Source organism: Phoenix dactylifera, chromosome 5 (assembly GCF_009389715.1).
Source record: "Phoenix dactylifera cultivar Barhee BC4 chromosome 5, palm_55x_up_171113_PBpolish2nd_filt_p, whole genome shotgun sequence".
Classification (NCBI taxonomy): Eukaryota; Viridiplantae; Streptophyta; class Magnoliopsida; order Arecales; family Arecaceae; genus Phoenix; species Phoenix dactylifera.
This window is the reverse complement of record NC_052396.1, coordinates 2037812-2054109: the sequence shown is the minus strand read 5'-3', so window position 1 is coordinate 2054109 and position 16298 is coordinate 2037812. Positions and strand designations below refer to the sequence as shown.

Sequence of the window (16298 nt, the reverse complement as noted above, 5' to 3'; positions counted from 1 at the left end):
GGTCATGCGGTGGCCTCTCTTAAATATCCTAGGCGGTCCTGTGTTGAAGGAGACTACAGAACCGCTTCTTTATTGGTACGAAGGCAGCTGAAATCATTGAGATCCTTTTTCCAGAGGGAGAAAGTATAACTTACACCCAGTATACCATCTCAGTGGTGCATCGGACCAATGAGACTTTGCCACGCCGCATGCCTGACCACATCAGCTTAAGTTAATGAAGAATAAAAAAAGAAAAGGGAGAAAGCATGCTCCGTTCTCCTCCCTCGTGCGAGCGTAAGGAGGGAATCCTAGCCACTCTGCCCCCCCCCCCACCCGTGCGAGCAGACGAAACATGCGACGTGGCGAAGTCGCATTAGTTCGGTGCACTACTGATGCGGCACACTGCTATAGGGTGTAACTTCTCTTCTAAAGGCAATTCAAATGATGCACACCGACCCGTGGTTAAAAACTAAGAACGATCAAAAGTCATCGACTGCAGGAGAGGAAAAGGTTTACATTTCTCTCTTTCATATTATGTTCGGATCCAGATTGCAACAGCCATGGAATAGATCTAGCTCTGCTCTTGGGTATTGTTCTTGTGCAACAACTTGCAAAAGAAAGTCAAAAGCTATGATCCTGAATCTCAAGCTTCTAGAATATCCTCTGATAGGGGCCAGAATAGATCGTCCTGCTTGGGACAGGGGACCACCCATTTCGGCCAAGCAGACCTCAGCGCCGACCAGGCTAAACCTCGGTCCCGCTAAGAGCTAGTCCGATCTCGAATTTCGCCAAAGGTCCAGCCGACCTCTTCCGGATCTCTCCGCTGCTACGACATGCAGCAACCTCTTCTGGTGCTCATAATGGCGTCCCGAGCTCGGAGCGCCCTTCCGCGTCGACCGCAAGACAAAGAGCTCCCGACCCGAGCTCGGGGCGCCCCATACAATGACACGCCCCGCCGAGCCGACCTCATCAAATATATATCGTGGCCCCCCGAGTCGGCTCGACTTTAGCACCCTGCTAAGCCGGCAAAGCCGACCTTGGCCTCTATCGAAGATCGAGCTGACCTCGATCCTCGCCAAAGACTAAGTTAATCTCGCCCAGTACGCGCCGCGACCATGCCCTGCAGCAATCTCACCGCACCGTGCTTCACTTGATGGCCACGCCAACACACGTCAACAAAGAACTACGCCTTGGTTGTTCCAGCCATACATGCTGACAATGGTCATACCCTGCGGTATACGCCAGCGCCATACTGCGCGCAGAGACAGCTCAAACCGTGTGCCTCAAACAAACCATGGCCGCGCGCCACCTGGCCAGCGCCATTTCCTCCGATGATGAGGACGGACTATACCTCCGCCATCTGGACATCTCTGCGAGAACTATAAATAGCCCCATCAGGTAACGCCTGGAAACCTTTTGGCCAACAAAAACTCTACGCTAACTTAAGCATCGGAGGACCCTTACTGGAATCACCGGTGAGATTTTGTACAGATACACCGGCGCATGGAAGATGACGTCCTTTCTCTGTCTCGACCGGCAGCTCTCCCGACTCCTCCGGCGTGGTCACCCTCGGGCCAAATTTGAACCACAACATGTTCTAGTTTCTTTTAAGGGATAATAAAAGAAAAGTGAATAGATGAAAGGCAAGCTGAAGACAGATGGAAGAAAGAAATGAAGAACAAAGGAATAAAAGGTGCAGAAGAGCCAAAGACAGACCCCAGAAAGAAGAAAAAAAGAAAAGAAAAAGGAGAGAAGGTAAGATAAGCCACATCCCCCTTGTCTATGGCAGCTATGGCATCCATTGAAGGTCGAACAAAGATTGGCCATAGTCTAACCAGCTACAACATGTGACATATCTTACTAGCCGGTGGCACAAACCAGCTTACAAATTAACTTTACAAATGACCTCAACCAAGACAAAGTATGTATAGCATACAGTAGGTACACCAGAATGAAGAATGGTACATTTCAACATATGCTCATTTTATAAACCTTATGTGCGAAGAAATATTTGATGTCTCCTCACACGTCCTAGCAACATCTAATGTCACAAATGTCACCAGGGCTGCAGCTTTGTCAAGCTATATTACAACAGTTACTCAAGACAATATACCAATCTCACCTGCTATATTCAGACTCCAGATGACAAACATCTGAGTTCAGACAATATAATGCGGTAACCTTCCGATAAACATTCTGAAAAAGATGCACAAAAAAAAGTGTATTTTTGACACTTTTTGTAAGTGAGCCTAGGAAGCTCCTTACTATTATATCATAGGCTCCAGCTGCAGATGCCATGCTCGCATTCAACTCACTGCTCCATGCAACAACAGTTCTGAATTCAAGCGGAAAGAGCGACATAACTGCCTTAGTTAAATGTCTTATTGGCGATTCAGTGTAACATTCATCTTTTACAACTCAAAAACACTTGTGGAAGAAGAGGATGCCTTGGTATCAATATTAGCACGGTGTAAAATGAACAACAGAGATCCTGGTAGTTAAAGACTTGTAACTGTGTATCCTGACAATCTAAAGTTAGTACTAGGTCAGTCGCTGGTACATGACATGAATTTAGTCTGAAATCTGACTTGATATATTCAGAATGACCTTGACTAAGGACAAAAAATTAATGAAATTTATGTGAAGTATTACTGATAAGCTACACGATCCACTGTCAAATTGAAGCATATTTCTTTTAGATGGGTTAAAGCTAGTTGGTTATGTGAAAAATTATTTAAAAGTCAAAATCATTCTCTGCAAGTCAGCTATTCTATAATATCTTAATAATCTCATAGCGTAAATGTGTTCGCTGCTCTTGTCCTCAAAGATTTGCCTATGTTTCCGACATCTACATGTTTTACTAATACTGATCCATTAGCACGGAAAGCTTAAATCATATAAGCCCATCAAAGAACATACCTCTTGTGATTACTGTTAGAGATCAGCTGTTCTATCTCATATTTATAACATCCTGAAATCAGTCCTATTTTGCAACTTAAGAATAGCATGCATGAAAATATTAATTCCAAGGCATCCAGATATCATCAACTTACTACATGACTAATATCTAAGCAAACCAGAAGCATCAACATATCTTAGAAAAACAGAGAACAAGAAACTGATTTCAACTCAGATCCACAATCCCTTCTTCCATCTCCTTGCCATAATAAAACATGCTAATTATTTACAATTAGTATCAATCTTCAACAATTAAGATAAAACAAGAAATTAAGTATTCACAGGAGACAATGCACGCTTCAACTTCCATGGTGTCATACAAGTTTCTATCATTGAAAGGTTCTTCTTGACACAAAGTTCAGTTCTCTTCCCGATCATCACATGCTGGTATTGGCATTGAAGGAAAACCAAAAAAGAATTGTGATTAAAATCATTTAGAGTTTAAATACTTCATTGGAATTTAAAAAGAAAAAAATATAGAAGTAACTATTCAAATAACTTGAAGGACGGTGATAAACTGCCTACTAGAGAACTTCACTACAAGCACACAATGAAATTAATGATCCTAAGTGAGTAAAGCAGAATTTATTCTATGATTCGATAAGACATAAGCTCATATCAACCAATGCATAATCCAAGATGGGCCATCTTAAGTTAGAAAGAACAATGTCAATCATGATTCATATCTGAAATGTTTACAATCTTATAATCAAATTTTCTTCAAGTTTCTTACGCATAAAGTGGTCACCATGGACTGCACAAAAAGGGCTACGATGCCAGATGCACAGTGAGGTATAAATTTTAATCCATAATGTCAAATTTGGACATCTTAAAACACAAATTTCAACTGTAATATAGATCTTTTGGATACCTTCAAATGATCTAGGTGGATCAGATGGACCGTTGTGGATTGGACCACTTTGAGCAAGTTTGAATCAGATTCAGAAGTAGGACATGACACATCCAGCCCTCAATTGCACATTGTAGCTTTCACAAGCCATTACTTCCTCATATTACTTCCTCATGAACAACAGAGGTAATTGAACTTAACGAAAAAAAGAACTTGCAGAAAGGTTCACAAATAGCATGATTCAATGGGTTAAGGCAAAGTACTTACTGTAGTTTAGATTTGGAAAAAAAAAAAGTGATTTAAGAAATCTGATGCATAAATGAACTAGTAAGCTTAATTAAGAAGCCCAGTTAGGTCCATGAATAAGCTTTTGAGATTTTTTGAGCTTGTTGCTAAAGCTTGAGCTTGATTCAAGTTAATCAAACCAAGCCAAAAATTCCTAGTTTGGATGAGTCGTCTTGCACATGTACCATAGGTAATGGTTTAACAGTATAGCAGGCCATATGCCTTAATGGATGGTATGGTGGATCCGTCATAACTGCAAAGTATGAACGTTCGTAAAAGTTGGCATCGTTCAAGTTTTCCCTTCGCTCTGGTTAAATGAAAAGCAAGCCCCAAGTTGCCTGTTTTCAGGTTCACCTGAGGGTGTACACAAGTATGGTTCATCAATTTGACTAATCCAAAGGAAGTATGCTTGCAAGTTGAGAGTGAAGGAGGCAGAATAAAGCAATTAACATGGCACTTCAAAGTTCACCCAGCAGGACTGTTTCTATGTTGGTTTTTTATTTTACTATAAGTTCTCCATGAGAGCAAGAAACAACCCAGAACTTTTGGCCTAAAAGTTTCAATTTGAAACCTTTCTTATATAGTTAAAAGAGGGATACCCATTCACAAATTAGTCTGATATTTATGAAGTATTTTTATAAAATTAAACATGTTTTTGTTATATTTCTTAAATAATTGAACATATTTAGAAGTTTGATTGTTTGATTCCATGAAACTTTTGAAGAAAAAAAAAAAGAGTAGCATTTTGTAAATGTCATGGACTTAGAAAAGCTAGGGTACCACATGTGGCCTCCCATGCCTAACTTACCATGTGCTGTCATGGAATGACACTAGGCTCGATCAAGTTTAACCTAACCTTGATGTGATGGACTACACAGACACCTTTATTCCATTTCTTCTCTAGTTCTCTTTTGTCATGGCCTTCTTCTCTCAAATCTCAACCTCCCAATCCCCCTCCCTTCATGAGGCTGTCTCTAATATCTGCCCTAATTTTGCCAGCGTGTCTTGAAAAGGAAGTGCTAGTCACATAAGATAGTTTTATTATAGGATGCATGCCATATATAATGTTAAAAACTTTTTTTTTAAAGTTGGACTAGTATGACCCTTCCAAAGAGATTTTTCCTAGCTTAACTTGACATGATTTTTTTTATTTATTATGTCATTGTTTGTAACAATAATTAATACTCTTCTCATCTTCGGTTTTGGTTTGTTGAACCTTCAAATATATAGGACATGTTCCCATCCAGGATGCAAAACAAAGGGAATCATGGATCTATCGAACAACTAAAGATTAGAGTGGTGACCAAAGGTTTCAAACACAAAGAAAGGATTAACTATTTTGATAGATGTTGCAAATTATTTCGTGATATTTCTGTCTTAATCTACGGTTTCGAACACAATACTAGGATTGTAAGCTATCTACTTATTTGGATGACATGATACGGCTTAAAGTTAAAACACAAAGATGTGGTTTTTTTTCTTCTTATTAAAAAAAGAAAAAGAAAAAGAAAACACTCATCAAGCCCTCCTATTTTTCCGAGAAGTTGCCCATCTGCATGTAGCATTTGATAAGGCGACAGAATTTGCGACCCATGGCTCCAACCAAATGCGTGTCCAGCAAAATTGGTAACCCTTAGAATTTTGCTGTGTAATTGTATTATTAGAATAACAAGTCCCCAGGGCAAAATCTAAAACCCTAAATTAGAAAAAAAAAAAAAACGCCATAAGAAAAATCGAAAGAACGATAAATAGAGTTTACAACCGTAAATTTATGCAGCAGCAGAAGAAATAGGGAAGATGGTCGGTTACCTGCACGGCAGCACAAGCAGCAGGTGAGGATGACGAGGAGGTCGCCTGCGAAGGCGAGGAGATCAGTAAGAAGCTTGGAAGCGGAGTGACCGGGCCCCTCCTCTTGGGATTGGGATTTGGAAGCGGCGAGGAGGAGGGGTTGGTCGGAGGCGGAGGAGGTGGGTTGTTTGCTCCGCTTGATGCGCTCCAGATTCCATTCCAGCTTGCAGAGGTATGCCTGCTTGAACGAGTCCCGTATCTTTAGGGTTGGCCACAGATGCATCTCCTAACTTTTAGTTGGAGAGGGAAAGAAGAGGGCAGAAACGGGGCTCCGGATCCTATAATGCGATCGACTTCGGCTAATTTCCTTGGTTTATTCCGAGTGATTCCATTGGAATCTGGGATTTGATGCTGTAGGATCAAAAATACCCTGAAAGATCGAATTAATTACACGGACGGCCAGTTGGGGTCGGAGGGCGCACGTGCGGTTCACGGGCATGTTGGCCTTGATATTCAACCCGGTGTCCCTCAATGAGGGCAAGCCTCCTAAATCGTTTGGATGTGTCTCTTATATCGTAGGATAGCTCCCTTGATTCCAACCAAAGCAAGCATGGTAATGATATTATATATGATAGAAAAAATATTGAACACCTTGATTTTAGCTTAAACCGACATCTTTGGCCTCGATATTAATCAACTTTGGTGAAAACTGAAACTTTACTACTCATGCTAATAAAAACCAAAGTTATGGCAACAATGCAGCCACGATGGATGTAATTGTCACGGTACTATTGTACTATTATTCTAATTTAAGTATCGAAGGATCTTCTGTCAGAAACTTTTCAGCAGGCGAACTTGTAGGTTAGCTCCGAAGGTGACTAATTCTTCCTCACCTCAATCTCATCTGACCTCACTCGGTCCGGTTATTACCGACCTCAAAGCGAGCCGAGCAACATCTCGACCTCGATTCAGAATTTAGTGGCAATAATATACATCATTCAGATCATTGAAAATATTCATGAATTTGTAAGATATTCTTCTTGAGCAACCGATTATCCATGAATTTTTATAAATCAAATTATAAACAACAACCCAAGAAGAAGGAAAAAAAACCCACCCTTAGTAACAATAAATTGATTATCTCACATTTTGCTGATTATGGCATCATCATCTTTTGCATGCTTGTTTTTAACATGGTCCTCCTTAAATTGATTATATTTAATGTTTCGTCATCCAAATTATTTCCGAACTCTTAGCAATACAGAGCATTTTTTTTTTATAAAATTCAGGTCGTGTCGCACTAATGACAGTGTCTACAGAGCGGTTCCGGTTTGACTATAGAGAAGAAACACGCGAGTTTAGACGAAATCTCTGAACTTGTCGAGCACCATCACTACCATTACACCCAATCCACGCCGCTTAACCGAGTGGCTTAGCTTTCGCAGAACAAACTGCAGATGTTAAATCCGCAAGCTCCGGCAGGAGGATACATACAAGACCTAATCTAGGAAGGAGGCCGACGCTGCTTGCAAGATTGCTAGCCCTCCATGACAAACTTCAAATATCGTGCGATGCTCTTTTTAATTAGACTGCGTCCGGCTGGACCAAGGCATGAGCCCGGCTGATGTTGGCCCGACGCTTGGCCACGACATAGGAGGCTCCCATGGCCACGAGCACCACGAACACAAGCCCGACCACAACCGCCGCCACCCCGCCGGCCCCAACGCCCCCGTGGCTCGGCGGGGCCGACCGCACGCTCGCCGCCACCTGCTCCGCCCTCGCCTTCGAAGACGTCGCGCCCGGGAACGACGACACCAGCGGCACTGGCGCTTCCGCCGGTGGCGAGCTCTTCGGGTGGAAGAACTCGAAGGCCGAGGGGGAGAACGACATGGGGTTCTCGAAGACCAGACCGTGTGGGGCGCGAGGCTGTGGCACTATAGAATGCAGCTGGGCGTGCGCCAAGGAAAACATTAGCAGAGAAGAGAAGACGACGAAGGCGGCCATCGGTCTCTTCTTGTGCCCGGAGGTTTTGAGGGTGAGGGGCTCTTGGAGGAAGTGAAGGGGTTTATGTATGAGATGGAACCAGGGAAAGGCTGGTTTCTTTGCTTGGCGTGGAATTTTTTGTTGGCACGGGTAAATGGGAGCAGAATGATGATACCGGGCGGGTGGTCCCTTCTGGTTTTGACGTACTGAAATGCCCCTCTTGCAATGGAAATCAGTTGAAAATTATCCTTTTGATCTCCTCCAAGATAGAAATGTTAAACCATGAGATGGTTTGTGGATTATTTGGTTGAACTAGCAAATGCGATCTCACATGATAATTATGCTTGCATCATTTTTATTAAATAATTGGTGGAGCTCTCACCGTTATTTCTAACCCCAAAATAAAACACTAATTGGGTAAAGCTCTTTTTCATTTGCATAGGTGCTGTACTTTGATTTCCAAAATCTTATATAATGATGTTATCGTTGATGACTGCTTAGAGAAAGAGAAAGTGATATAATGCTCAAGTCTTACTGGTTATTTACCAAATTATTTTCTTAGAAACCATTAAGTACGTTTTTGATTATTATCTTCTAAACCAGCTGTTTCGCTCATACAAGCAGATTGAGTAGTATAAATATATAGCTCAGAAGGTAAACTACTGCTTGGTTTAGACGCGCCTATTTGCATCGTTTCAACTTACTCCAATGCGATCGGTTGTGATTTAGAGCAATCAGAGGAATGCCTTGGTTCTTTATCTTGTTTATGATGTGAGGACTTCAATATTTTGCCAAGCATTTAAATATGAAAAGTAAAAGATGCACCAAAACAATGAACGGGATAAAAGGAAAAGGATTTATAAATCAACTTAATTTTGATTGATACAGTAACTCGACTGTCATCTAAACTGATATCAAGCTTCTTGAATATATACACCAGTCCGGAGGGACACTTTAAAATAAGTCGAACCTCCACTTCAGATAATAACCCTAGTGCTAAATAAGGGATAAATAGTCAATTTGGTGCAGATACACTATGGTGGGAATCTTCTTCCTGCCTTGGTTTCAGCGACAACCGTTAGTCATCAAAACGGCCAGCACCATTACTGGAATGGCATTTGGGATGGTTCATGTTGAACGATATTAGTCCACGTCTCGATGATAGTATTATATATTAAGAAAATTTAATCCAGAAATAGGTTTATTTATTTGCAGAGAGGATGCGATATCGATTGATCTAGTCAATTAGCACTATAAATTAAAAACCATCATCATCACGCTTTGGAATACATTCATTACATCGTGCATGCTACGTTTGCATAAGAAGGGGCACTTTTGGCCATGTACATGGTAGTGGGCGTTGCTTCTTAAATCAGCAAAGGCTGAGCCGTGAAGTATATAACAAAGAGATGCAGCGGCCTTCCCCTTTTCTAATCCTTATCCCTACATAATTGCAAAGAACCAGCGCATGCGGGAGGTGAATCAATGCACTCCAAAACTATATGAAATTGTGTCATTCTCTCGTGGTTTCTCTCTCTACTGTGCCTCTCTTCACGTCTTGCAGGGGCCAACCATGGGGACCGATCCCACGAACCGGGACGTCGCAATTAATGAGTTCGGACGTCGCTCACAAGAACAGCCACTCGGGAATTAAATGGGACCCGGACCCCAGTCGCATGTAATATGCACAATAGCCATGACTATGTATTGGCTTCTTCATCAAATGTCTCTTGGCAATCCAAGACTGCATATTAAAAAACTATGTCATGCATGAATAGATGGATGGTCCTCTTGCATCTTTTTGTTATCTTCACCATTTGTATTTGTATTGAGAATTTCACTTGATTCTTTGGATCAATTATAATTACATTAAACATAATTTTTGAAGATTTTGTTCGACTTTCTGAATCAATTTTTCCGCCGAAAGAACAGTTTTTCAAACAAAAATTGCATGTGAATTCATAAGAAAATGAGGTTAGGAAAGGCATGTGGAGTCTATCTGGTTGTGTAACCATTTTGAAAATCAAGAACAACCATGATTGAAGAAATGGTCTGAGACAATTCTGGCTCTTAATATCTTAGGCCAAGGTGCGTTTAGGCTTCTTTTTTTTTTTTTTTTTTTTTTTTTGAGAGTGAGAGAGAGAATCCTTTTTCTTGAGGTGGAAAAAAAAATCGATAGTATTCATGAAGAAGATTGTCTTCATAACGAGTAACGACATCATCTTCTGATTATAGATCAACTTGTTCCAAAAGGATTGAGGGATTTAAAGTTTCTATAACATATATATTCATATACAAACTAAAAATAATTTTATTTTCCAATAGAGTCTGCCTTGCAAACCGCAGCATGTAACCAGATCGAGTGCCATGTTGGGTTCTGTATGCTACATAGTGGGGTCATGTGGTTTATTCAAGGCTTTAATGCCCATTCTACCCATAAACCAGATTGGGTACTTGTTGGGGTATGTGAAGCATTTTCCTTTTATATTGACAACTCCAAACCTACAAAGTTTACTTCACTATTATTTTTATAAATAGTATGAGGCATTCGTGGGAGACCAAAATTTCGAATTCAAATGACCAAAATCTGAATTCAAATCGACAAGTTTGAACTCAAATTTACTGCCTTATGTAGTGGGTGCAAGAATCATGAATCACAAGCTCAATTATCCCAACATCAAGGAGCAAATCATGGGCAAGATTGGTGCAGAAAATCCCTAATTTTCAATGTAAAATATGTATTCCAAATTTGTATTATTTCTTTCGCAATTTTCACTGTTTATAAGGAAACTCGATCTTTAGTGATTGTACCCAGTTTATACATATTAGTGAATTTTCTTTTTGCTACAAGTCACGAAGTGCTTTAGGCAGTTCTCTCACACTAGTTCAAAAAACTCTCCGGCCACAAAAAAAACCATCCAATCTACAACTTCACTAGTGCTCTAGGCAATGTCTCCTTCTACTATGCTCCAAATGTTCCGAAGCAGAGGATGGCAGCAACTTATATCACCAGTGCACTTTTGGATCCGGCCAATCACCGTAGCCGAATTACCTCCAAGCAGATTACACTGGCTAGTAGTACCTGCCGAATATGATAGGCCAGCCTAACTGCCTAAGCCTCAGCTTCATTTCAGAAGTAGAAATATCGAAGATTGGGCACATTTCGAGCCATTTTCTAAATTTTTCTGCGGTATCAAAAGCTAGCACTTTGAGTGCTTCGGTCCTGCTGTAATCTTTGATCTTCCCCATCCATTCTTTCTTCCCGACTCTAAATTTCTCTATATTCCCAAGAGAGAGTATCTTATCTGGAGAGAGCTTCGAATGCACAGCAAAGGGAATATATTTGTGTTTTCAAGCAACATGTGATGATCTGCCCGCAACAGGAAATCAAATAAAAGATCAAGCCAAAGTTTTTCTCTTCTTAAAGATCTAGGACCTGGCTATGAATCTTTTGTTGCAGCAACGTTGAAGCCAGTTCGGCCAGCCTTTAATGAAGCCATATCTCTCGTCCAAAGTCATGAAACCATTAAAAGTATGCATCATGGTAGCGAGCCTAACTATCACATTGCATGCATGGGACAACGTCAAGATGGAGGTAGTGGAAGCTCTTTCACCAAAGGCAAACAAAAACCATGGATACTTCACTTCTAAATGTCGAGGCTTCAGACGAGCAGGTCAAACCGATTCAACGTGTCAGCAAATCATGGAAATCAACCGACGCAACATGCCAACAATTCATAGACTTATTATTCGTAGAAACTTTACAATATATGCGACAATGGTACCTAATTTAATCATGATGCCATATTATAGAACGGCTAGGTCACCAACCCAATATACAAGTGCAATCAATTTCAGAGTAGGAACAGAGCAGCTCATCAAGCAGTCAGGGTGACACGTCGAAAGTTGAGCTTTGCACATTAAGTAACATTTCCCTTCTCTATCCTTCAGGAGGGAAAGGTCGTAATTCTTCCATCTGTCCCTCCATCCCAATACTCTTAAATTTGCAATAGATAATGATCATCCATCCTCACCTACTACCTAATGGAATGGCCACACAATCCAAGCTCCACCTCTCAAGCAAAAGTGGACGCCAGTGAAAACTGAATGTGCTTTGCCATTTTTAATTCAGCACCTGAGATTGGTCGATCGGTTTTAGTTGTATACCATCGGATATTAGTAATTAATCCACTATTTGTTCCGTCTTTTTTATAATGAATAGCGGCTTTTCTTCTTCTTCTCTCTCTCTCTCTCTCCCCCCTTTCGGGCTTCGACGTGGTTGGTGGATCACAAAGTCACTTTAATATACTAAGTTCCAGCCAGTGAAGGGAAGGACGAGAAAGGATAGAAACTTCATAGCCTTATGTAGTAATTACAGATGCAAAGAGAAGTGGAAGAGAAAAGCAGGAAATACAAGATGACAAACACCCAGATGCAGGAAAACCCAATGGTTGCCCTCCCTGCAAGTACTAGCTAGAGGCAGAGGCCTTCTATCTACAATTTCATGCTCCATAACAGTTCTTCAGTTCGAGAAGACGCACGAGAGAATCAGCCGCTACGGTAGGATCCCAATGCCTTCCCAGCACTAGCTCTCAGGACATATTGGTGATAAGCTGCAGCAATCGCCGCACCAATGAAAGGCCCCACCCAGAAGATCCACTGTAGACCACATCCAAAAAATATATATATATGTAAGATCATTATTGGAGATTTCCCCACTCTCTGAAGGTCGGAGGATCTACTTTGAGTTTCTGAAATTATAGTCCAGGATGGGCACCTCTGCCTTAATCAAGGACTTGGTCCTTGGAAGAGATGTAGGGTTCAAATCCTGGGTATTAATTGTTCATTAAAACAATAAAGAACGGGCCAGGAGCATCGTTAGGTGATATACTAGGGTCTAAGAGCATCCGAAGTTGCTCCAAGATCCAAATCTATGGATCCTTTTTTTTTCAGAATAGAGTATTGAAGATTCGTTTGTTTGTAGGTAACACCCTTGCCTTGGCTTATATGGCAAGGCAGGTCATTAGTTCTGTTCGTTTTGTACGCCACTCAACTACAATGATGGCGAGCAAAAGGTTCGATTCTATATAACAGGACACAAGTGCACTCTTGAATTGAGAGGATAAAGATGTAGCGATCCCAAGACGCTCTCTAAGTTGTGCGGTGCACCGGAAACAATAGGGACTCGAGCTTTATCAAACTAAGCGAACTCAAAAAAATGCACGCAACAACTGTGTCGCATGGAGATATTTTAGAAATTGATATACTACCTGATCATCCCAGGCCTTGTCCTCGTTATAGATGACAGCCGCTCCGAAGCTCCTCGCAGGGTTAATGCCGGTCCCTGTGATAGGGATTGTGGCTAGATGGACCATGAACACTGCAAAACCAATCGGAAGTGGAGCCAAAACCTGGAGAGATAATTGAAACCAATAGAAATCAAAAAGGATGCCCAGAAACATTACTGCCGTGCAAGCTAGGAATTTATCGAAATGCAAGGATCATGGTAAGGATAATTGTGACATGCAACCGAAATTATGCTTCCACCTGAGGAATGTTCCGATGCGACCAGTGAAATGCTCAATTCTTTACATTTAAGGTGACTGCAAATGGAGTTGCCATTATCTCATTTTGTGTTGTGACAGCCAAGATAATGAAAGTTTGCCAAAATAATTCTTCATAAGTAATTTTTCTTACTACATCAATTCTTTTCCTAGCTATAGGAGTAGATGTATTCACCACAAGAAGAAATACAATACCAAACACACAAGTCCGACCCATCCATTTGTGCTTAAGATTTCGGATGTCAAAAGGTTTGGTCTATGCGGAAAATGGACTTGTACAAAAGTATATATAAGATTACTAACTATTAACTTCTAAGTGGGAAGGTGATAGTTTATCAAGTTGGTGAAATTTTTGATAGGTATACCAAGTATTTCAGTCGAATCCAGCATTCACTAGAACTTTGGAGGTAAGGATATTAGCGAAAGGCTATGCCCTCTTATTCAGCCCATTTTTGTTTATTTATGCATATAAAAAAATTTCTTCAAATTAGGTTTAAGAGGTAGATCAAAATTTTAGGTTTGCTTAGGCTAATCCCAATTTTATGTTCCCCAATTAGAGCTCATATGTCACTTTCTTATTTGTCGGATGCAAACCCAATTCATAGCAGTAACTTTAGGTGTGGTCCACATACTTTGCCTACCAACTAAATTACATATCTGGATGAAGCAATCCACCCTACGCATGTAGAAATTCCTAGGGACGCACATAATCGAGTGTTAGCATAACAATTTGGAGACAATCCTTGGCATGATCGTACTTATTGAAATTCCTTGGCATGATCCTTAGCAAGCGGGTTAAGTAGATGTTAAAGTTTTCGGTAAGCTCTAGAAGGATTATGATCCAAGTTACGTCTGACTTAGACTCATCTCACACCATCCAGCCTCCAATGAGGATCCTGTGAAGATGAAACAAATCCAGCGGGCATGAACGCGCCAGCTTCAGTCCTAAAAAGTTGGATCCAAGCCAGACATGACACAAACCCGCCAAGTATTGCGTGGGCGTAAATCTTGGACTGGAAATTTGGTCGTGTCGGATCTGGGGGAAGCTGGACCAGGGACCCACTTGCAGACCAAATTAAACTTTCAGTCAACTGTTTTGGTTACCTTCACCCCTTAATTAACCCCCGATTAGATCGCATAATAGGAGGAAGATATAAACTACGTAAGATGTATGGTACTGTACAACAAAAACTAAAAAGAAAAAAAAAAAGGAAAAAATTTATACCGGAACGTGGGAGTCGCGGGCGCTGCGCTTGGGGTCGGTGGCGGAGAAGACGGTGTAGACGAGGACGAAGGTGCCGATGATCTCGGCGGCGAGTCCCGTCCCCCTGGAATAGCCGGAGCTGAGCTCGTTGGCCCCGCCGCCGTAGCGCACGTAGTAGGCCTTCTGGAAGCCCTTGACGAGCCCCGCGCCGCAGATGGCTCCCAGGCACTGCGCGATCATGTAGAGAAGGGCTCGGATCAGGGAGACCTTGCGAGCCAGGAACAGCCCGAACGTCACCGCCGGGTTTATGTGACCACCTGCGTGCATGCACAGAAGAAAGAAAACACAAAGGAGACGGATCGAGAGAGAGGAAGAATCAGATGTTTATTTATGCTGAGCAGAAATACACAATTCTAATGAATGAACGTTTTATAGATTATTCTCCATCAAGCCCGGTCGAACCTAGTGTTTTTCTTTTCTTTTCTTTTTTTTGAGGTTGAGGGAGGCTGAAAGCAGCCACCTGGCTTTTATTAGGAAAACAAATATTTTGATAAACAACAGAAAATAAATCTTTTATTTCTTTTTTTTTTTTGTTTAATGAACAACAGAAAACAACTCTTTTAAACCCATGTAAACCTTTTTATTGAAAAAAAAAATTGTCGTTAGGAAAAGCGTCTAGAGACCAACGACAGGCTTACGATAGCACAACTAAATAATGCGGCGCATATGCAGGAATTTCTTTTTTCCCTCTGCTCTTACCCTAAATGGTTGACATTTGGATCTATCCAACATTTTCTTTTTTATGTTTTTCACGAGAACCAGACATTGCTACAGCCACACCAAAATTTTAGAACTTATCTCTAGGCTTTTTCTGTTAGAATAGGACATCAAGAAGCCAGAAAATTTGCTTTCAAAATGCAAAATTATCATGCTGCCACCTTCACCTGACGTCCTTAATTTCCAGTAGAAGTGTGTTAGCTTTCTTAACTTCACAAAAAAAAAAAAAAAAAAAAAGCCAAACCCACCAGAGATGCCGGCGGTGCAGTAGACGAGGATAAAAATCATCCCTCCGAAAGCCCAGGCGATGCCCAGGATCCCGACACCGCTGCAGGCCGCGTCGGCGCCGCCCACGTTGGCGTCTGACTGGTGCTTGTAGCCTATCACCGTCGCCACAGTGATGTAGAGGAACAGCAGCGTCGCGATAAACTCGGCGATAACCGCCCGGTACAGCGACCACTTGGTCAGCTCCTCCGCATCGATCAGCGGCGCCGGCGGCGGGTCCGTGTAGTCCTTCGCGGTGAACTCGCCCGCCTCCGCCGCTGCCTCCACGTCCTTCCCCATCGATCACCGATCAAATTTACGACTCTTCTCTCTTTAGATTGGAAAAAAAAGGTAAAACAAAAAAGAGGGAGTGAGCTTGCGGCGGTGGAGAGATATGGGACCTCGGTGCGGACTGAGGAGAGGATGAGGGGTCTGTTTATATCACCACGGCGGCGAGCGGAGACAAAGCGGAGTGGGGTTTCATTTGATTTGTTTTCTCTTTCTCTTACTTATCTTTAAAGTTTTAATTTGCCGCCCTAAACCGACTAATTCCTCATCATTAGATCAGCTCCCACTCGCGCACTGTGTCGCTGTCCAAGTCGGCGCGGAGGGTAGACTCGAAGGAGCCGAGCATTAGCGGTGGAGA

General features: G+C 41.8%; 3 protein-coding genes across 4 annotated transcripts; all 3 read right to left on the bottom strand.

The window, feature by feature from the left end:
- Positions 1–1948: 1948 nt before the first annotated feature.
- On the bottom strand, positions 1949–6228 carry LOC103703969. Of its 2 annotated transcripts, none has more exons than XM_039126469.1 (2): positions 5882–6228; positions 1949–2314 (listed from the first exon to the last, which is right to left on the bottom strand). In XM_039126469.1, exons 1-2 carry the CDS (start codon positions 6141–6143, stop codon positions 2286–2288), a joined length of 291 nt encoding a protein of 96 aa, XP_038982397.1. In that variant the 5' UTR covers positions 6144–6228; the 3' UTR covers positions 1949–2285. The 2 variants fall into 2 exon arrangements, with proteins under 2 accessions (XP_038982397.1, XP_008785288.1); XM_008787066.4 differs by lacking the exon at positions 1949–2314 and adding an exon at positions 3046–3321 and having other exon boundaries at positions 5882–6214.
- Positions 6229–7200: 972 nt separating this feature from the next.
- On the bottom strand, positions 7201–7906 carry LOC103703967. Its single transcript, XM_008787064.4, has one exon. The coding sequence runs from the start codon at positions 7862–7864 to the stop codon at positions 7445–7447; it is 420 nt and encodes a 139-aa protein (XP_008785286.1). The 5' UTR covers positions 7865–7906; the 3' UTR covers positions 7201–7444.
- Positions 7907–12166: 4260 nt separating this feature from the next.
- Positions 12167–16088, bottom strand: LOC103703966 (aquaporin PIP2-4). Its single transcript, XM_008787063.4, has 4 exons — positions 15637–16088; positions 14633–14928; positions 13114–13254; positions 12167–12502 (listed from the first exon to the last, which is right to left on the bottom strand). The coding sequence occupies exons 1-4, from the start codon at positions 15950–15952 to the stop codon at positions 12392–12394; spliced, it is 864 nt and encodes a 287-aa protein (XP_008785285.1). The 5' UTR covers positions 15953–16088; the 3' UTR covers positions 12167–12391.
- Between the last annotated feature and the right edge of the window lie 210 nt (positions 16089–16298).

Excerpts from the sequence above, each read along its gene's own strand:
- LOC103703967 (XM_008787064.4), bottom strand. The coding sequence starts at position 7,864 with ATGGCCGCCTTCGTCGTCTTCTCTTCTCTGCTAATGTTTTCCTTGGCG.
- LOC103703969 (XM_039126469.1), bottom strand. The coding sequence starts at position 6,143 with ATGCATCTGTGGCCAACCCTAAAGATACGGGACTCGTTCAAGCAGGCA. Across the intron at positions 2,315-5,881 it reads CTGCTTGTGCTGCCGTGCAG|AACTGTTGTTGCATGGAGCA; the intron begins GTAACCGACCAT and ends GCTTGAATTCAG.
- LOC103703966 (XM_008787063.4), bottom strand. The coding sequence starts at position 15,952 with ATGGGGAAGGACGTGGAGGCAGCGGCGGAGGCGGGCGAGTTCACCGCG. Across the intron at positions 14,929-15,636 it reads CTGCACCGCCGGCATCTCTG|GTGGTCACATAAACCCGGCG; the intron begins GTGGGTTTGGCT and ends GCATGCACGCAG. Across the intron at positions 12,503-13,113 it reads ACAAGGCCTGGGATGATCAG|TGGATCTTCTGGGTGGGGCC; the intron begins GTAGTATATCAA and ends TGTGGTCTACAG.